At 35.9% G+C, this 22,179-nt stretch overlaps 1 protein-coding gene and 1 non-coding gene across 14 annotated transcripts in view; one reads left to right on the top strand and one right to left on the bottom strand.

Annotated features, from left to right (window-relative positions):
- Positions 1-2,165: 2,165 nt before the first annotated feature.
- The window catches only part of Ahi1 (Abelson helper integration site 1), a 182,405-nt gene continuing 162,391 nt past the window's right edge, over positions 2,166-22,179 (bottom strand). For 9 of the 13 annotated variants that reach the window (XM_074073915.1, XM_074073940.1, XM_074073928.1 and 6 more), the window contains 3 exons: positions 17,830-17,888; positions 7,320-7,422; positions 2,166-3,541 (listed from right to left, as the gene is read on the bottom strand). In XM_074073915.1, coding sequence (XP_073930016.1) covers positions 3,539-3,541; positions 7,320-7,422; positions 17,830-17,888 — 165 coding nt within the window. In that variant the 3' untranslated portion in view covers positions 2,166-3,538. Of the gene's footprint in view, positions 3,542-7,319; positions 7,423-17,826; positions 17,889-22,179 lie in introns of those variants that run through there. The other 4 variants (XR_012448066.1, XR_012448079.1, XR_012448074.1 and 1 more) reach the window with 3 other exon arrangements.
- On the top strand, positions 17,621-17,753 carry LOC141416584 (small nucleolar RNA SNORA42/SNORA80 family). The gene has a single exon (XR_012441228.1). It is a non-coding gene; the product is annotated as a small nucleolar RNA SNORA42/SNORA80 family (small nucleolar RNA).

Raw genomic sequence — 22,179 nt, 5'->3', positions numbered from 1 at the left:
GTGATGAATGAAGTGCCTCATTACCAAGTTTGCTTCCCGGGTCTCTGCAGAGTAGCTGTCTGCATTTGCCTTCTTTGCCCATTGTTAACCCTAAGTGATGCTGACATTCAATTCTCCTGCAGATAATTGGGGTCTATCCATAGATTGAGTTCTCCAGTCAACACAGACTTTTGATTGACATGCTGTTTGATGCTTTTATTATCTTTTCTATGACTGGAATGGCGCCTTTTCTGTTTGTTGAATAAAATGTTACTGTAAAAGTAATTAGTTTTATTCTACAGAAATTACTTCTTAAGGAAACATAAAACTACAGTATAGAGTAAATACCTAACAAAACAAATGATCAGTTTTATAAATAATTTTCAGATATATTGCATTTGTTTTGGGTTACTGTTGCATTACATATTATTAGATGTTTCTAGCCCCAAGTGGAATGCTTTTTTTGGTTATCTTGAGTGTATGGTATTCTCTAAGTTTAAGCATTGACTGGCTGTATTCTCCACAGCAACTGAGATCCAGTACTTCAGGAATCTCCAGTGACGTCTCACAAAACTCCATTTACAGTTTACTCTGACATTAATAGGCTGCATGCACTTGGATGAGCTACTTAATCTTTGGAGATTTGGTTTCCTTATTTGTAGAGAAGGAATTTTATCTACCTAATGGATTTGATGCAAAGAATAAATGAGATCACATATAACAAAAAAGCAAAGACTTGGGGAATATTTTCTGTAGTTAGGTTCAATTAAGTAAAAATAGACTCATGTATAGCTTAAAATTTTATATTATTTAAAAATATTCCCATAATTTACTTAACAGGTAATGGCCTTCAGATAGAAATCATTTAAATATACAAAAAAGCTTAAGATCACTAATTTTTATTTTTTAGAAATTTCTTACTTTGTTAAAAATATCTGTGAACTAAATATATGATTAAAATGATAACATGTCATATAAAGCTATAAAATGTTATTTCCAGATATAGTCTTGCTAAATGTCCTAAAATGTTTTTCTTTAATGTAACTTTTCCATAACTTATACATAATTAAAATCAAGTATGTGCTTTTATGTGACAGAAACCTTGTATAAAATTGCAAAAGTAACAAATACTAGTCATTTAAGAACATTAATTTCATTTAAAATGTTCATTTTAAACATAACTTTGCATTTATGGTGTAAAATATTACATATTTTAAATCTCTTGAAAACTTTTTATTCTAGCTTTGAAAGTCCTTTCAGAGTATAGTTCTGATAGTAAAAACAATATGTAAGATAGAGTTGACTCAATAATGGGGAATACATTCCTATGAATGATTGTAATTTAGCTGGATGTGGTGGCTTATGCCTATAATCTTAGCTCCGTGGGAGGCAGAGATCAGGAGGATCACAGTTTGAGGCTAGAGTGGGCAAAAGTTTTGTGAGACCCCATCTCAATCAATGCTATGGGACTGGTGGTTTGTACCTGCAGTCCCAGCTCCTGAGGAGCCATAGACAGGAGGATCTATCTATGTTCTCCTAAGCTAAAGAAGGGCTGGGAGTGTGGTTCAAGTGGCAGCGTGCCTGCCTGGCAAATGTGAGGCACTGAGTTCAATCCCCAGTGCTGCCAAAGAAAGCCTGTTATTTAGATAAAGAAGATAGTGTCAAATCATTCTTTGTTTAAAGAGATGACGTGATAAAATTCAATAATTTCAGAATAAAGATAAAACAAATATGTTACTAAGAAAATGTAGTGTCATATATCATCAAGCAGATAATGGTGTCTGATTTCCGGCTGGATTATGATCAGGACCTGTTACTTGGAGGACGCTGTTATGATCTCTCCACGACTGCCTCATCTCCGAGGGTGTGGTGGAGACAGTTTGTTGATCTACTCATGAACATAACTCTAGTCTTACTTTGGCAGCAGGCAAAGTAGAAAAGGACTGAACTCTGAGTAGTGCCAGCTTCTCCTGGAGCTTACCCCATTGTTATTGTCGTATTTGGCAGTTGCAATAAAAAACTAACCTTTAATTTTTTATATGAACACCAAGTTAGCAAAGACTTAATTCCCGCCGATATGCTTTTTCATTTGTCTTGATTTAAAATATTTCTATAACCTGTTGAAATTCTTTGTGATTGATTAGAAACCTAAATCAGAGATTAACATACGTCTCAAAATCATAAGCTGAAACTGCAGAGATACATATCTTTATTTTTTAACTATCAGGTGAATTCACAAAACAGAAAACAACAAGTTTAAATGAGGGTGACTCAAGCTGCCCGGGCCCAGCTATACCTGAAGCACAGACATAGGCAACCCGAACCATGGAAGCTTGGCACTAGCAGAACAGACTTGAGCTGCAGCTGTGGGCTTCAGCAGTCACCACTGCTAATTAACACTTTTGAAAACACATTTTTTAAAAAAGTGCTTTATAGCAGGGTCATGTTTACCAATTTTCATGCTTCTATAACATGTGCAGGGATAAGAGCCAAATATATTTTTACTAGAAATTATTTCATATCAGGGATACATCTGGACAAAATTTACATCTCAATGCCCAACACTGTTTTTTCTTACTTATTTTAATGGAATCAATTGTCTAATTTGGTAAATGTTTTTCGAGTTTTGTATTAGCTTTGACCTTTTTTGGAGGTAAACATTGTATCAACATACTTAATAGATAATTGAAAAAGGAGAAGACTCAAGAAAAAAACAAAAGTGAATTTCTCTATTATATTAGACTTCAAAATAGTCACATAGTAATGATGCTATCATTCTGAAATGACAAATAATGAATATAATAATTTAAAACAAATATTAGGACTAAAATAAATATTAAACAATATAAGTCTACAAGTTACTTGTATGCTTAAATATAAATTGCCTTTTTTAAGAAGGAAAGAAATTTGGAACACTGTTGCCTGTCCAGCCAAAAATCACTTTTAGTGTAGGTGTATCAAGAAGTACACATAAGTACATAAGTACATAAGTACATAAGTAATTCACTCAAAAGTAACAGAAGATGTTAACCCTGAAAAGCAAATTGTTTCCTTTTAATGGCTTTGTTACTGGGATCATAATGTTCTGAAGTTTCTTATCTTTTAAATACAGTTAGTTTCAAAAACACAGACTTAACATACTGAGCTAACATCACACATAAAACCACAAATCAGACACAAATATACTGAATGAGTATTTAACAGACACCCAAACAATGCAAATACTTTTTAGTCACATTTTCTGAGTAGCAATTACATTTTTTTCTTTATTTGTTTTCCAACGGTGGTAATGCGATTTTGATGCAGTTACTAAAAATATAAGTACCAATACTTTGATCAATAACAGTCACAATGGTTTGTAACAGTTAAGATCAAAGGCCACACTGATTTTCCTACTCACACTTCATTTCTGATTTTTCTCGATTTTCGTAAGGATAAGAAGTAGTGGATCCTTTCTTTGAATCTGAAAATTCCCAAACTCTGAAGAGAAACTTTACTTGGTTTAGTATGTCATTTCATTTCTGTACATTTGGTGGTTTCTTCATTCTTTTTCAACACTTTACTAGAGAGAAAAGTACACAAAATGTACTCAGTGAACTTGAGCAATGTTTTTTGGCCACAACCAAATCTTAGTGTGCCTACGCAATAACACAAGAAAAGACACTGTGCAAAACCTCCCTACCCACACAAATGAAACCAAAATATTAATAATGTATTTTATACTTTGTCTCTGAAAACATAGTTAATAATTCTTTGTATCATTAGCAATTGTTTAAAGCCTGTTCCAGCATTAAACTAATATAAGCAAAAAAAAGAAATACAAATATGAAGAACTCTGAGTAAATCCCCAAAATTAAGAGCAGGCAATCGGAATATGTAAAGTTCCACCTTCAAGGGGGAAAAAATCCTCATGTTAAAGTTTCAGTGCTAGTGATTAGAGAAGATATAGACTATTCTATCAACTAGTACTCTTTCATTAGTCTACTTTTATGACTGGTTTAATATTTTTCAATAGTAAACACACAAAATGTCTTTTTTATTAACCATGGTAGTGATGGTTAACCATGCATCTAGATGCAGGTTTTTTTTTTATCATTAATAAAAAACCAAGAACCAATACGCAGATGGAATAAGAAGTTGCTTCCTTAGTGACTAGGTAGTAAGTATACTACAACTAGTGTGTGATGAACAGGTGGAATTGAACCTGGACTTTTCAAGGTAATTATTCACCCAGCCATGAGTATCTAGACTCACACAAAAATATTACTGTTTTTCCTCTAAGAAGAGAAGGCTTAACACTGGAATGTTAAGAAACAAGCTGCAGGTTTGGGATGATACAGATGGTTACAGTGATGGCCAACTCCACTGATCACTTCTGAGGAAAGCCATGGCCAGCATACTGTGGCAGGAAGGGGCAGAGGCTAACCATTCCATTAGGCTCCCCTGTAAGCAAAGGAGGGAGCGCGAACACCTGCACTTTTAAGAACAGGCCTAATCTTTAATACATAGTTACATTATTTTATTCAAGAAAGATTTACACATGATAGAAAAAATTTTTTGCCAGTCCAAGTTTCCTGATTCTAAATTTGTTATATGGAGCTATATAGGTAAGCTCCTATTACATACAGAAACTCAAAAACAGATTCAAGCGAAGCTCATGAAAGCAACTGAGGTTGAGTATAAGATGGTACAGATGTAGTATGTCAAGGTACAATGTAATACTTGCCCCAAATTAGGGTCTGATAAAAATGGGAAAGAAAGTAGTAGAGGCTCAAATAAATGCAAAGCACAGTCACACAGATCCTAGAAACTCTGAAAAGGACAGAGAGCAGGGTAGAAGGATCTTAGAGGAAGAATAAGATAGTAATGCAAAGTGAGAGGAGGAGTTCAAGGTAGTGGTAGGACAAAAAAGAAGAAGAAAAACAGAAAAGGGAAGGAGAGAGAAGGGGAGACTAACAGCTGGAAATCAGTGAGATGGATCCTGCAGGTGCAGAACATGTAGGACAAGTTCAATTAACGAGGTGGAGTCTGAACTGTGAAAGTAAACAGAGAAGATAGGAGACCACCAGGAGAGGAAAACCAAAGAGAAATTTAATTAGAAAAAGCTGAAGTAGGCAGCAAAGACAGTATCTTTAAGGGAAATGATTCAGACTAATGAGAAGAAGAAACACATTGGATAGAGAAGGACAAGACTGCCTATGATGAAGAAAAAGACAGGATGAAAAGAAAAAATGGACGGTCAGATGTACAGCTCTGACTACGGAAAAGCCAGTGTGGCACTTGGCACGATGGCTGCAGAAAGTATAGGGACTCAAAAGCTGGAGACAGCAGGACTTTGCTAAAAAGGGGAAAGGAGGGTTGTCTAACTGAAGCATAAGTGCCAGGTCAGCCCTCCTTTGAGATATCTTCTCATAAAGGAAGAGAGGAGCAAGTGAGGGACTGATGCATAGTAAGATTATGAAAATAAATAGGAAACTAGGTTAGTATTTGTATTTATGCTATGTACAAAAATAAGATTTATAAAAATCCTGGGCCCTATCCCATGAGAAATTGAATCTGAAAAATATTCCCTGAAGGTTTGCTTCTGTTTTCAGATCCTGTCCAAACTGCTGGGGAGAAAAAAATCAGAGCATGTCATGGGCCCTGAACACAAGCACTGTGAGCACTTCCTATCTAGTCAGAGTCAACAGACAAAGCCACTTGTAATACAAACAACCCTGAAATTGTAGTTAGAAGACTATGTCCTAGTTCAGGCGCTGTGTAGTGGAGATTCTGAGATGTTGGTTTCTTAAGTGTAGAAAGAACAGAAGACTGTATTAGAAAATTTCTGAAATTACTTTCATTTTGAAAATGATCAAATAGTGCTTTTGACTAAAAAAGTCAGAAAATACAAAGATTAAAATGAAAAAAAGCATCACTGACATCTTTTGATGAATATTGTTCAGTATTTTATATTTAGAATATATAAACATTTTACACTCATCTTTTCAACTTAATTTATGATATACATATCCCTATTTCCATTAAATACTTCCATAATATAATAAATAATGGTCATGACTCTATCATATAAATGTTCCATAATTTAATCAACCCTTTATTCATAGAAAATGAGCTTTTTCCTTCTATTTTTAAAATACCTACTTGAAGGAATAGCTTTTTAACTGAATTTCTTCATGTGTATGTTAGTATTTTCTGACAACAGATTCCCTGAAATAGAACTGTTAAGTGAAAGGACATTTTTTTTCCTAAGACAGGGTGTCACTATGTTGCCCAGGCTGGCCTTGAACTCCTGGGTTCAATAAACCCTCCTTCCTCCTAAGTAGGTGGGACTACAGGCATGGTGCCTGACTACATAAATATTTTCAAAATCTTTATTAAAAAGAAAGAATGGATCAATCTTATACCATTACTGTAAGAGGGAACCTTCATCGACACTAGGAATAGCCTAAATTTATGAGGAAAAAATACCATCTCATTTTGTTGTTTGAATTTCCACTAATTTGATCATGGGAAGGCAAATATTTTTCTCATGTTTACTGCCACTTATACCTATTCTTTAAGAACATCCTGTGACCACTCTTTGACAATTTTTCTTCAGATGCATTTTTTTGTCTTGTTGATTTCTTAGAGCTTTCTGTATGTTATGGGTTGAATCCTTTATGCAAAATTCTTCTCCATCACAGGTTATTACTCATTTAAAAATTTTATCTATATGCATTCTGTACAATTAGATTTTCTTGTTTTACAATTAAAACACTTACGGAAAATTTGAAACTAGCTCTAGGTTTCAAATTCTAGGTTTTCCTACAAAGAAAATAAATCCTTCTGACAGAACTTTCTTCCCTTTCTTATACCTACCCTGTACCAGAAAGCATTGTTATTCACACTCCTTTTCTCTATGGTAAACACGTCCACCCTTCCAGCTTTAATGGAAATACTGCATTTGCTCAGGACCCTGATTATCCCCCACTCCTGTATCTCACAGGGCTCTGCTCCATGGCTCTGCCTCTCAGTTTGTAAAAATTCTTGTCATTCTCCTGTTTATAAAGATATTTTCTACTTATTAGTACCTAGCTTTTTCTTCCCTTTACGGTCTAGATTTTTAGACAAGACTTTTTTTGGTCATTTTTTCCTTTCAAACTAGAGACAATCTGATTTATGTTTCTAGGACTCTGTCAAAACTCTCTTCTCTAAGGCCACAAATGCCCTCTTGGTTGCAATTCCCAAAGGGAACTGGTCTGACTCTCCTAACTCTGGCATTTGTTATTGTTGACCTGGCCTTCTTAAGTCTTTTTCTATTGACTACATGATAGAATTTTTCCTGGTTTTCCTCTTACCTCTATTAGGGTGACTTTTCGGCCTGTTTGCTCACTCTTCTTTGCCTGCATATCTGCTTTATGTGCTCGGTCCTCATGGTTCTGTTCTTTGCTCATTTCAGAACTGCAGGAGGAAAAGATGGTAAACAAGGAGCTAGTAAGAAAGTTCTGCAGTAGCTCAGCCGAGGCTCTGATCTAGGGAAGTGGCAGTGGGAATGGAAGGACAATAAATGGGACAATCTGAGGGAGGAAAACATGGCAGAATTATATGAATGATTATCCATGGGAGTGAGACAGATTGTTACACAGCTGCTGCTTCTTAACCATGAGGAAGGGACAATAATAAAGCAAATCCTGTCTGTCTCTGAAAAATACTAGATGCTTGGGAAAAATTACAAAAATTTCCCAACTCAAATGGAAACATATACCACATACACACAGGATATTCCTTAACAACACAGAAAGGAGTGAAGGAAACTCATGCAGAAACCTGACCTGTGGAGTGAGCAATGCAGCTTTTCACATAACTCAACGGTAACAGTAAAATATAAACTCATGGATGGCTATGTAGTACTGCAATTTATCATGAGAAAGCACCGAACAGTGAAAAGAGGGATAACTGAAGAAGTAGAGGACTGACTCTTTCTCTAAAATGTTTGGGAATGGTGGGGAACACCAAAATAGAGCTTAAAAATGATACAAGACTTAAGAGGTCTGAAGTCTGAAGATAACTAATCAGAGCTTATAATTATTAGGTCTTTATTTTATGACAGATTCTTCTCTAAAAGCTGTGCATTATCTTATTTAATTTTATTCATCATAAGAACTCTGTAAAATAGATACTATCCTCATTTCACAGATAAAAGCACTAAATGGAGTGAGATTAAATCACTTGTCCAAAGTCACCCAGGTAGTGGCAAACTAAGAATCAAACACAGGTTGAATAATGGGTTCCAAAATATTCTTAAATAGGAGGGATTGGTTCTGGTATTCTACCACAATAAGGTAACTACAGTCCGCAACAAGTTATGGTATATTTCGAAATAATTAGAAAAGAAGAGGCAGAACACATAGAAATCATGTTTGAGGAGTAGAAATGCTGATTACCCTGATTTTATCATTGTATATTGTATGTAAGGATTACCATATTGTATCTATAAATATGTACAAATCTATGTGAGTTTAAAAATAAAAGTTAAGAAAAACGTTTATTGCAGCACTATTCACAATAGCCAAGTTATGGAAACAGCCAAGATGCCCCACTACTGATGAATGGATTAAGAAAATGTGGTATCTATACACAATGGAATTTTATGCAGCCATGAAGAAGAATGAAATGTTATCATTCACTGGTAAATGGATGGAACTGGAGAACATCATTCTTAGTGAGGTTAGCCTGGCCCAAAAGACCAAAAATCGTATGTTCTCCCTCATATGTGGACATTAGATCAAGGGCAAATACAACAAGGGGACTGGACTTTGAGCACATGATAAAAACGGGAGCACACAGGGAGGTGTGAGGATAGGTAAGACACCTAAAAAACTAGACAGCGTCTGTTGCCCTTAATGCAGAGAAACTAAAGCAGATACCTTAAAAGCAACTGAGGCCAATAGGAGAAGGGGACCAGGAACTAGAGAAAAGGTGAGATCAAAAAGAATTAACCTAGAAGGTAACACACACGCAAGGAAATTAAAGTGAGTCAACTCCCTGTATAGCTATCCTTATCTCAACTAGCAAAAACACTTGTTCCTTCCTATTATTGCTTATACTCTCTCTTCAACAAAATTAGAGATAAGGGCAAAATAGTTTCTGCCGGGTACTGAGGGGGTGGGGGGGAGAGGGAGGGGACGGAGTGGGTGGTAAGGGAGGGGGTGGGGGCAGGGGGGAGAAATGACCCAAGTGTTGTATGCACATATGAATAATAAAACAATAAAAAAAAAGAAAAATGAAAAAATTGATGCAAGGATTACAAAACTAGGTAATTGGCAGAACTGAACAAAGATTCTATGGATGAAACGCATATTTGTCTCAGATATGTGTTTTCACTTAGAAAACATAATGAACTTTCTAAATAATAATAATAAAGTCTAATAAAAATAGGCAAAGCTTTTGAACAGAGGATTTATGGAAGATAAACACATAAAAAAATGATGCTCAACATCATTAGTTGTTAGGATATACAAAATCAAACCACAATGAGATGTATCTACATGTACTAAAATGACAAAAAATTACAAAGACTAACCCTGTCAAGAATCAGTGAGGAAGTGGAACTCTCAGACATTCTGGTAGGACTATAAAATGTACAATCAGACAGTAAAATGTTAGCTTTGTTTGGAATTGCCCCAAACTAGAAATTATCCAAAGATCAACAGGTAAGTGAATAAACAAATTGTGGTATTTAAGAAACTGTAGAAAGTGAGAAAGAGTAGATCATTGATATCAGGGATGGAAATCAGGGATGGAAAGAGGTGGAAGGAAGAAATTACAAACAGAATATGAGAAATCTGCAGTGGAGATAAACATGTGTATTACCTTAATTGTGATGATGATTCATGGCCACATACCTATGTCAAAATGTAAACTTCAAACTTTAAATGTGAGCAGTTTATGGTGCATCAAGCATATCTCACTAAAACTGTTAGAAACATATATGTATACATAAAATCTCTTCTCCCTATCTCCACTGACCAAGCATTTTCAAGGTACTACAAGTCTTACCTAGGTAGTTTCAATATTATCTTAACTGGTCTCTGTTTCCAATCTTGTCCATTAATGTCTGTTCTTATCTGAAATGTCAGTGATCCTGTTAAATTGTACGTTACTCTTTCTGCTTAATGGCTTCTTGTTTCACTCAGTATAAAATCTAAAAATCTTAAAATGGCTTACAAGGGGTCTTACTGCTTACCCTGATATTATCTACTCTCTTCCAACTGCTCTCTCTACTCTATAAACTCCAGCAAATTCCTTTAAGGTATGCTCCTGCTTCAGGGCCCTTTGCACTTGCTCTCCACAAAAGCGCATTACTCGTTTCCTTTTCTCCCTGCATCCTTCTCGGTGAGACCTTCTCTGATACCCGTATTTAAAGATGAAACTTTCATACTTCCTTCTCCTATTTCCTACCCATGCTTCATTTTTCTTCATAGCACAGCACACATCTGATGTAAACATTTTACATATTAGTAAGATGTTAGCTCTTTGTGGCAAGGATTTTTATGTTTACAGTTGTGTTCCAAAACCCTGAACACTGTGACATGGTAGGTGCTCAGCAAATATATTTAGTAAATGACTATGCATTCATTAATGGTATGTCTTCCTTGTCACACTAGGCACCTGACAAGGTACACAATGTGTATCATTTATCACTGCACTCAGTCCCCAGCATAGCACCTACTATAGAAGGCAGATGAGCAACATTTTCCCCTGTGGAATGATGCCACAAATGAACCACTGTTGCTCACCTAGAAAGGTTGGTCCTGATTCCTCCTGTTTACAGCACTAATATCGAGGACTGGAACAAGACCACATTCTTTTTTGGTGGGACCGGGGTTTTGAATTCAGGGCTTTGCATGTGCAAGACCAAATTCTTGATACGCACAAATGCTTGCTCAGGTTCATGAAAAATGTTGGGCAAACACAGAAACAAGTCTCCCAGTCCAATTCTCCAAGCATCTGCTGCTCTCAAACTCTCTTACACAGCACTCTTCAAGAGTCACAATCTCTACCCTGTTTTTCTCCACCCTCAATCTCCAACTCCACCATCAATTAGTTGTTCTCTTCCCATCTCCCCTGGCTAGCTTCCCCTCACCTTACTGCTGTGAGCTCCTTCAGTCTGAAATAGGTGCCTCTTCCTGCAAGCACCACATGCAAATGCCCTCTGTTACAACCCATTGTGAGCGTTACTCCTCCTGAAGGTCTTCTCTAGCTACTCATACTCCTCCATTCCCACAATGACAATTTGTGTCATACTATTCTGTACCTCATTACATAATTGTTTTGCTGTCTGAATACTTATTTCTTTTCCTCATTTAACCTGCAATATTTCTTTGCTATCTCTCACTGCACCAAGGTCAGTGCTGAGTTCAATGTGGGTCTCACACAATAGATGGTTTTGATTTCAGAAATGCTGGTAGGAGGGAGAGAAAAGGCTGAAAACTTTATAATCAAAGTAAGAACTTGGAAGAAAAGTGTGAGGAACAGGCTATTTTATGGGAGAATGGTGGACTGCAAACTACATCCTTATGGACAGAGGCAGTGAGGAGATGACATACAATTCTTATGAAGATGGATGAAAAATAGATATTGGAGGGTAACAGAACACTTGGAATGGACAATGATGACTGAAATATATTTCATTCATTTATTCAGCTGATATTTGAGTGCTTATAAATAAAGGATTTTAACGTGACTGACCATCTGAAATATTCCTCTGACCAAAGATGCTAATGAAATAAAGCCTTCTTGAATTAAAAAAAAAAAAAAGCTCAATATAGAATATGTGAGTAACTAGGGAAAACTAACGCTAGTATATATTTACGTATTTTTTGTGGCACTGGGGTTTGAATTCAGAGCCTTGCACTTTTAGGCAGGTACACTACCACTTGAGCCACACCCTAGCCCCTTAATAATACTTATTAATGATCAAATCATGTTTATAGAAGCTTCATTATAAATTCTAACTCGGGCATTACATAACAGATGATAAACATTATCAGGTATGATGTACAAAAGGTGAAAGTTTGAGACTATCAAGAAAATGCCCTCTTAAACTAACTTACAGAATTTTCTTCCTGATATCTTAAAAAGAGAATGTAGCTTTACTAAAATGTGTATAAATTGTTTTCACAGAAGTGATTGACATTTCCCAAAAAAGGAACAAGATAATAAATTCAAGTAGAAATTGGTAAGAGGCAGCCTATATGGTCCATTTATGTATTTTGGTTATCCAACAATCAAATATACATGGAAAGGCAGGTCTGTAAGGAAACCAAAAAACATAGCCCCTGTCCATTTATTTGGGTACAATGAACTCATTTAGGTAAACTGAAGAAATAAAGAATGACTTCTCTGTAAATACTGGGTTACAGTGATTCTACCCTCAACTTCGTTATAGTTTTCAAGTCATGAGAAATCTATCTGAATTCATCCTTACTTTTAAGAAAGTAGGAGTAGAGGCAAAGTCCAAGACGTTAGATGAACATATCTGAATTTCTCATGAATATTTTTTATTTGCATAAGGTTATTAAGTGTTCTATGTACAATAAGAGAAACTGAGCTAGGCTGACAACCTTCAGGACATGAGATGTTTGTAAAGCTTGTTGAACTTTAATCTGGAGGGCCTGGTGTGGATCTGTTCATCACCTGAGAACAACTATTCAATATAGTCAGAGTAAAGTGTGTATGGAAGACATTCTTTCATTTGCACAGCATTAAATAAAAAGTTTAAACAATTTTCACACAACATGTAAACTCTTGGGGGTTGGCAATTATCTATTATTATGTAAAATTTCAATGAATTGAAAACATAGTTGGCAGATAAAAAAAAAATACCTGGGACACCTAGGGGTATGTGGTGTGTGAGGGACAAGAGGAAGGAGAGCACAGAAAGAGGACTAGATTGGGCTAGCAGACCTGTGTTCTGCTACTGGGTCTGCCATATACTACATACAGGGACTTGGACAAGGTTCATTCAGTCTTTTAGATTTTGTTTTTCTACTGGCAAAAAAGGGGCTAGAATGCTGGTCTGCCTCTCTCCCATGGCTGTTGTGAGGATAAAGTGTGATAATGATAATGTGGGCAAAGGTGCTCTGAAGCTATCTGGGACTACACACAGTTATGTAATATCAATATAGCTTACCTCTCAAAAACAGAATAAAATGATACCTTACTAAAGAATCTGTGGGCAATAAAAGAGGAAATTAAAAAGTTCCTGGAAGTCAATGAAAATGAAAACACAACCTACCAGAACCTATGGGACACAGCTAAGGCAGTCTTGAGAGGAAAGTTTATAGCCATGAGTGCATATATTAAAAAGATTGAAAGATCCCAAATCAATGACCTAATGATACATCTCAAACTCCTAGAAAAACAAGAACAAGCAAATCCCAAAACAAATAGAAGGAGAGAAATAATAAAAATAAGAGCTGAAATCAACGAAATAGAAACCAAAAAAACCATACAAAGAATTAATGAAACAAAAAGTTGGTTCTTTGAAAAAATAAACAAGATAGATAGACCCCTGGCAAACCTGACTAAAATGAGGAGAGAAAAAACCCAAATTAGTAGAATTAGGAATGCAAAAGGGGAGATAACAACAAACACCATGGAAGTCCAGGAAATCATCAGAGACTACTTTGAGAACCTATATTCAAATACATTTGAAAATCTAGAAGAAATGGACAGATTTCTAGATACATATGATCATCCAAAACTGAACCAAGAGGAAATTAATCACCTGAATAGACCTATAACACAAAATGAAATTGAAGCAGCAATCAAGAGTCTCCCCAAAAAGAAAAGTCCAGGACCTGATGGATTCTCTGCTGAATTCTATCAGACCTTTAAAGAAGAACTGATACCCTCCTTAAACTGTTCCATGAAATAGAAAGGGAAGGAAAACTGCCAAACACATTTTATGAAGCCAGTATTACACTTATCCCAAAACCAGGCAGACACCTCCAAAAAGGAGAACTATAGGCCAATCGCCTTAATGAACATTGATGCAAAAATCCTCAACAAAATAATGGCAAACCGAATTTAGCAACACATCAAAAAGATTATTCACCACGACCAAGTAGGCTTCATCCCAGGGATGCAGGGGTGGTTCAACATACGAAAATCAATAAACGTAATAAACTACATTAACAGAAGCAAAGACAAAAACCACTTGATCATCTCAATAGATGCAGAAAAAGCCTTTGATAAGATCCAACATCATTTCATGATAAAAGCTCTAAGAAAACTAGGAATAGAAGGAAAGTTCCTCAACATTATAAAAGCTATATATGACAAACCTACAGCCAGCATTATACTTAACGGAGAAAAACTAAAACCATTCCCTCTAAAATCAGGAACCAGACAAGGATGCCCACTATCTCCACTCCTATTCAACATAGTACTGGAATTCCTAGCCAGAGTAATTAGGCAAGAAGAAGGAATAAAAGGAATACAAATAGGTAAAGAAACTGTCAAAATATCCCTATTTGCAGATGACATGATCCTATACCTTAAAGACCCAAAAAACTCTACTCAGAAGCTTCTAGACATCATCAATAGCTATAGCAAGGTAGCAGGATATAAAATCAACATAGAAAAATCGTTAGCATTTGTATACACTAACAATGAGCAAACGGAAAAAGAATGTATGAAAACAATTCCATTTACAATAGCCTCAAAAAAAATCAAATACCTAGGTGTAAACCTAACAAAAGATGTGAAAGACCTCTACAAGGAAAACTATACACTTCTGAAGAAAGAGATTGAGGAAGACTATAGAAAGTGGAGAGATCTCCCATGCTCATGGATTGGCAGAATCAACATAGTAAAAATGTCGATACTCCCCAAAGTAATCTACATGTTTAATGCAATTCCCATCAAAATTCCAATGACATTCATTAAAGAGATTGAAAAATCTACTGTTAAATTTATATGGAAACACAAGAGGCCACGAATAGCCAAGGCAATACTCAGTCAAAAGAACAATGCAGGAGGTATCACAATACCTGACTTCAAACTATATTACAAAGCAATAACAATAAAAACAGCATGGTACTGGCACAAAAACAGACATGAAGACCAGTGGAACAGAATAGAGGATCCAGATATGAAGCCACACAACTATAAGCAACTTATCTTTGACAAAGGAGCTAAAAATATACGATGGAGAAATAGCAGCCTCTTCAACAAAAACTGCTGGGAAAACTGGTTAGCAGTCTGCAAAAAACTGAAACTAGATCCATGTATATCACCCTACACCAAGATTAACTCAAAATGGATCAAGGATCTTAATATCAGACCCCAAACTCTTAAGTTGATACAAGAAAGAGTAGGAAATACTCTGGAGTTAGTAGGTATAGGTAAGAACTTTCTCAATGAAACCCCAGCAGCACAGCAACTAAGAGATAGCATAGATAAATGGGACCTCATAAAACTAAAAAGCTTCTGTTCATCAAAAGAAATGGTCTCTAAACTGAAGAGAACACCCACAGAGTGGGAGAAAATATTTGCCAGCTACACATCAGACAAAGGATTGATAACCAGAATATATAGGGAACTTAAAAAACTAAATTCTCCCAAAACTAATGAACCAATAAAGAAATGGGCAAGTGAACTAAACAGAACTTTCTCAAAAGAAGAAATTCAAATGGCCAGAAAACACATGAAAAAATGCTCACCATCTCTAGCAATAAAGGAAATGCAAATTAAAACCACGCTAAGATTCCGCCTCACCCCTGTTAGAATAGCCATCATCAGCAACACCACCACCAACAGGTGTTGGCGAGGATGCGGGGAAAAAGGAATCCTCTTACACTGTTGGTGGGAATGTAGACTAGTACAACCACTCTGGAAAAAAATTTGGAGGCTACTTAAAAAGCTAGACATCGATCTACCATTTGATCCAGCAATACCACTCTTGGGGATATACCCAAAAGACTGTTACTCCAGAGGCACCTGCACATCCATGTTTATTGCGGCACTATTCACAATAGCCAAGTTATGGAAACAGCCAAGATGCCCCAGCACAGACGAATGGATTAAGAAAATGTGGTATCTATACACAATGGAATTTTATGCAGCCATGAAGAAGAACGAAATGTTATCATTCGCTGGTAAATGGATGGAATTGGAGAACATCATTCTGAGTGAGGTTAGCCTGGCCCAAAAGACCAAAAATCGTATGTTCTCCCTCATATGTGGACATTAGATCAAGGGCAAACACAACAAAGGGATTGGACTATGAGCACATGATAAAAGCGAGAGCACACAAGGAAGGGGTGAGGATAGGTAAGACACCTAAAAAACTAGCTAGCATTTGTTGCCCTTAACTCAGAGAAACTAAAGCAGATACCTTAAAGCAACTGAGGCCAATAGGAAAAGGGGAACAGGTACTAGAGAAAAGGTTAGATCAAAAAGAATTAACCTAGAAGGTAACACACACGCACAGGAAATCAATGTGAGTCAATGCCCTGTATAGCTATCCTTATCTCAACCAGCAAAAACCCTTGTTCCTTCCTATTATTGCTTATACTCTCTCTACAACAAAATTAGAAATAAGGGCAAAATAGTTTCTGCTGGGTATTGAAGGGGGGGAGAGGGAGGGGGAGGAGTGGTTGGTAAGGGAGGGGGTGGGGGCACGGGGGAGAAATGACCCAAGCCTTGTATGCACATATGAATAATAAAAGAAAAATGAAAAAAAAAAAAAACAAAAAAAAGAATCTGTGGACACTGAATCTTAGCTGGAAAGGAAACAAACTTAAAACCTCAGTTGTCTGAGGACCAGGAGACTTTGGTCTTGGCATAGGTGCTGACATAAATGTGCCCTATGAAATTTGCACAAGGCCTTTCCCCTTAGTTTATGAAGATGGAGGGGTTGTGGAAAGAATTTCTAAGGTATCTTTTAGATATTGATTCTGTGACTCTTTTGAAGTCCACTTAAAAATTGTACATGTCTTTCATCTGTGAAATGAAATCCTATCTTGTGAAATACTGCATGGTTTTATTTGACAATTCTTCTAAATTATCATCTGAATCAGAATTTTTGAAGTTCTAAAAGAGACAAATATTCTTGTTATAGTGAAAGCATGCAGCATATGTTAACCTGAACTTGGATTTTCCTGAAGGAAACTAAACAGGGATGGTTTGAGTGCACCCGTTACAGACATGTACCCATGTATCTGAGGGTGGGTGGGATGGCATGGTAGGTAACCAAGCCATTCACAGTTGTTACATTTATATTTTATTAGTAAAATAGTATGAATATATAGTGATAATATTCTCATTATCTTTTTTCTCTTCAATGCCTCAAAATAGGCATTTCATAATTTTGTTATTGAATAAATTACTTGTTTTCAGTTAATACTATTTCAAAATGTTATACAAATAAAAGTAAATGACAAAATAGGTCCTCTAAAATTTAGTGTGGCATAATTTTATTTAATACTGTTTCTTATGTTTCATAACACATTCTTAGACCAACCACTAAAATATTTTCCTAAGTTTACACTAAACTCTTTTAAAAATCAATTATCTGAAACTTAACTAATTTTATTATGTAATAAAAAAGGGAAATGAGAAAATTTTTCTTAAAACACAACCCAATTATGTATGGGTTTGGATTTATGGCAGAACCATCCTCCTGGCCTCTCATAGCATCCCAGGCCAGAGCAAACTGTGGCTCTGAACCACTGTCTGGCCTCTGCCTGGAGGCTAGTGGCACTGAAATGGGTTGCACAGTGGGGGAAAAAAAAAACACAAAACAAAACAACTCTACTACTTATTATCACAAATTGTTTAGAAGGAGAAGTTGCTTACTGTGCCATAGATTGTGAGCCCAGTCTGAAATCCTGGGGCTTTTCCTTATTGACTGACTGCTGTGGAAGAAGAAAACAAGCAGTAAGTCAAAAATGAGAGAAGACCTTACAGCCAATATTTGCATGCTGAAAACCCACCAACTTTCTGAATAAGGAGAAAAAATGCCCACTTTGAACAAGAACATCTATTCCTTTCCTGAAAGCAGTATCTACCAGGAGAAGATATTCCTGGAAAACCAGGAAGTAGTTATCTAGATAATTTAAGCCTTCCTACAAAGTTGTCAGATGTATTGCAAAAACATGTAGGCTATTTATCAGCCTAAATTAATCTCCTAATATTATGTGGCATATTACTCAAGCTCTAAAATTATGTTTCAAGATTGCATCTTTTAATTTTTTTGGTATTTATTTTTATAGTGAGACTTAAGTGAACAATATGCAAGGCCTGAATTTTAAAGCTCTTTGAATCTTCACAAAATTTCAGTGTATAATGTTTTATTAATGGCACTTTTGTGAGAAAAACAAAGTAATAAGCACTTTTGGTGGTACCAAATTATACTCTGAGTATTAGATGCTTCCTCTAGATTTTGAAACATTCACTCAAAACGAAAGTATTCTGCAGGAAATGGTATTTGGCATGACACACAGTATCATGTAAATTAATCCACTGTTGCTATGAAGTAGATTGCAAATGGTTTTTAGAGATAATTAGGTGTTATGAAAAGGATCCATTTGGCATTCAGAAATAAAGTATAATTTGCTATAACAGTAAAGTTCTGAAATATATATAAATGAGGTTTATCTTATTTACATAATTATTTAAATTAAAACAATTCAAAAACCAAAAAAAAAAAAAAACTCCAAATGAAATGGAAGAACAAGGGGGTAACAACCTTTTCTTTCAGTCTTCTTTGAGTAATTACTGCTTTCCCAATGTTATCTCTACTAAAGTCCATTTTGTCTTTTTAGATTTCTTCCTTCACAATCAGATTTCTGCAAGATTATTCCTCAGCAAGATCTGGCACTGCCTATCTTTAAACTAGTATTGCTTTGCTTATTGTAAAGATTTCAAAAGGGTACTATGCTTTTCTGGAGCACAATTATGATCATTATTGCTATATGCACAGCTTTGAGCCAAGCATTTAATGAAGTCAAGAATTAAAGAACAAGGAGACTTAGTGGTAAAAGGAGGGTGTTATAATAAGTGGGCTAAACAACAACAGAACTAACAACACCTTAATATTTCTCTACCAGTGAAGTTGATTAGACTCAGTTACGGAAAATCTCAAATTCAAGGACTAATTCAGATTACAGAAGAATTTACCTGCCCTCATCCAAAACAGCAATCAAGTAAGGAAAATCATCAAACCTAACTCAGAAAGCCTCAACCATCACAGATGTTCTCCAATTTCTTTACAGGCTTGTTAAGATAAATTCCACACACACCAATCAAATTAAAGTTAAGATGCTTTTTCTCTACAAAGTCTGAGTATTATTTCTATCTTTTTGCCCATGGCAAGCCCTGTATCTTACCAAAAATATATGTATGTATATGAAACTTGGTAAAACTACTGGGTTTAAAAAAAAAGAAGTCAACATGTAGCTCTAATCATAAATTCTTATCAATTTGAACTTATTCTAGAGGCTGAGGGGAGAGAAGTCAGTCAGAATTACCTATCACTGCTAAACAAATTTTACACTTTGCCATGTGTAGGTCTTACCAATCCTGCTTATAAATGCAGTCAGTTCATTTGACATGGATGCTGTAATGTCTGCAGAAAGTTTGTCTTAAGTAGGTTAAATATTATCTCTGCCATTCTTCATACTGTATCACTATATTACTATAATTGGCATACCCAATTCTTTTTTTTATGATGCAAAAGTGGCTTAGCCTGAGTTCAAATCCTAGAAATCCTAAATTATTAGGGGATTCATATGTCAAAGTTTTAACATTTGAAAAGGACACTTATTTAATTAGGAACAATACTTCACTTCTAAACACCTTTACTCACTCATTCCTTGGTCTCAGCAGCAGCACGTCACAAGGATAGTGACTCATGAAGGCAAAAGGAGGGGGAAGAAGGAGGTGTCTCTGTGAGCTGTTTTGTTTTATTTTACTTTAAACAAAAAGCCCCCAAGGCCAGAATGTGGTCAGCCATAAACTACCCCCCCAACAAGACCAAGGAGCATGACTGCCCTTCTTTCCCTCTTTTCCACACACACCTCTCAGACAGTTGTTTTGTGACTTTGTTTCTTCTTCATGGATACCCTCGATTTGGAGAGGAGGGGATGAAGAGAGGAAGATGAGCAAAGTGAAGATGATGAACAAAAGGACCAAATTTAGAGACTCCTGCTTCCCAAACCCTCACAACTTCTTAGGGATGAAACTGATACAGTGAGACTTAAACATGAAAGGAATGGTTAATGGAATGATTTTAAATACCACCATTGATTCTGTGAAGATTTACCAAGAAGAAAAAAACTCATAAATATCTTTGTAAAAGAGAAAAGGGCCATGCAAACAACTCACCCAAATAGTTCTATAAACTTGAAGAATGAATACAAAATCAGGTAAATGTTCAATCAATGTACATTTTAGCTAGCATACCAGCTTTTTCTAAATAAGGCAAATTAATGATACAGTATTGCTTTATTTTTACATGCTGATTATATACCTGCTGATATATTGACCTTTTCCAAATAATATCTGTAGTTTCTTGATCTTTACTTTGTAGGATTTTTTTTTAAAGGACGTGAGAGGAAAAATATCAAACAAGGGTTGGTGATTACATTTTAATACTGTTTCTGTCTTTAACTCTGTATGGCATGAAGAACTCACTTAACCTCTTTTGAGGCTTTTGTTTACTTGAAAACAGAGGGGCTCAGCATAAAAGCATTAGCTACCATAGTACCATTCTTGTATTTTACAGATGAGGAAATGGAGGCACAGAGTTACCAAGGATACAGAAATAGTCTGAAGGTTACACTAGTATTTTTGAAACTGATTTAAAACAAAACTATTTTTCAATATGATTTTGTTTGAAAGCCTCATATATAAATATGTGGAGTTTACTGTAGCACTATTCACAATAGCCAAGTTATGGAAACAGCCAAGATGCTCCACTACTGACGAGTGGATTAAGAAAATGTGGTATCTATACACAATGGAATTTTATGCAGCCATGAAGAAGAACGAAATGTTATCATTCACTGGTAAATGGATGGAATTGGAGAACATCATTCTGAGTGAGGTTAGCCTGGCCCAAAAGACCAAAAATCGTATGTTCTCCCTCATATGTGGACATTAGATCAAGGGCAAACATAACAAGGGGACTGGACTTTGAGCACATGATAAAAGCAAGACCACACAAGGGAGGTGTGAGGATAGGTAAGACACCTAAAAAATTAGCTAGCATTTGTTGCCCTTAACTCAGAGAAACTAAAGCAGATATCTTAAAAGCAACTGAGGCCAATAGGAGAAGGGGACCAGGAACTACAGAAAAGGTTAGATCAAAAAGAATTAACCTAGAAGGTAACACACATGCACAGGAAATTAATGTGAGTCAACTCCCTGTGTAGCTATCCTTATCTCAACCAGCAAAAACCCTTGGTCCTTCCTATTATTGCTTATACTCTGTCTTCAACAAAATTAGAAATAAGGGCAAAATAGTTTCTGCTGGGTATTGAGGGGGTGAGGGGGAGAGGGAAGGGGCAGAGTGGGTGGTAAGGGAGGGGGGTGGGGGCAGGGGGGAGAAATGACCCAAGCGTTGTATGCACATATGAATAATAAAACAATAAAAATTTAAAAATAAATAAATAAATATGTGGAAATAGAATCACTTTGGGTGAAACTAGGTTTGCATGGCCTGGTACTTCCTAAATCCCCAGCCCCGCCCCCAGGGCCCTACACAAACAAGTTTGAAAACTACTGGATTAGACAAGCTCATTCTAGATTTTCCTTTATTGCTAAAATTCTATTTCCAGGAGCATAATTTTATATATTCATAAAGGTTTGGAGTTGATTCTAATTTTAGAATTTATCATTGATTATGTATCTGGATTTATTTGACGCTAAATCCTCCAATTATAATACTCTTGTTTTAGAAAAAAAAAAGGACCTCCAGCACTGCAATACAGTTCATAGAAGCTTACTATACAGAGTGAAAACCATCTTTACCCATGATTTGTAGTTTTAAGTACCAGTTGTGCCAACTGAAAAAACAACAAATACTATGGAGCCCCACTCTAAGAGCCTGTGCCAGATGCCTCAGGGATGCAAAATTAAATGATCAGAAGACCCTATTCTTTAAGAGTTTATAATCTCATGAGGGAAAGGTGCATAGATAACTAA

The sequence above is a fragment of the Castor canadensis genome, chromosome 1, assembly GCF_047511655.1.
Source record: "Castor canadensis chromosome 1, mCasCan1.hap1v2, whole genome shotgun sequence".
Taxonomy (NCBI): Eukaryota; Metazoa; Chordata; class Mammalia; order Rodentia; family Castoridae; genus Castor; species Castor canadensis.
The sequence above is the reverse complement of the archived record's forward strand: the minus strand, read 5'-3'. Positions and strand labels throughout refer to the sequence as shown.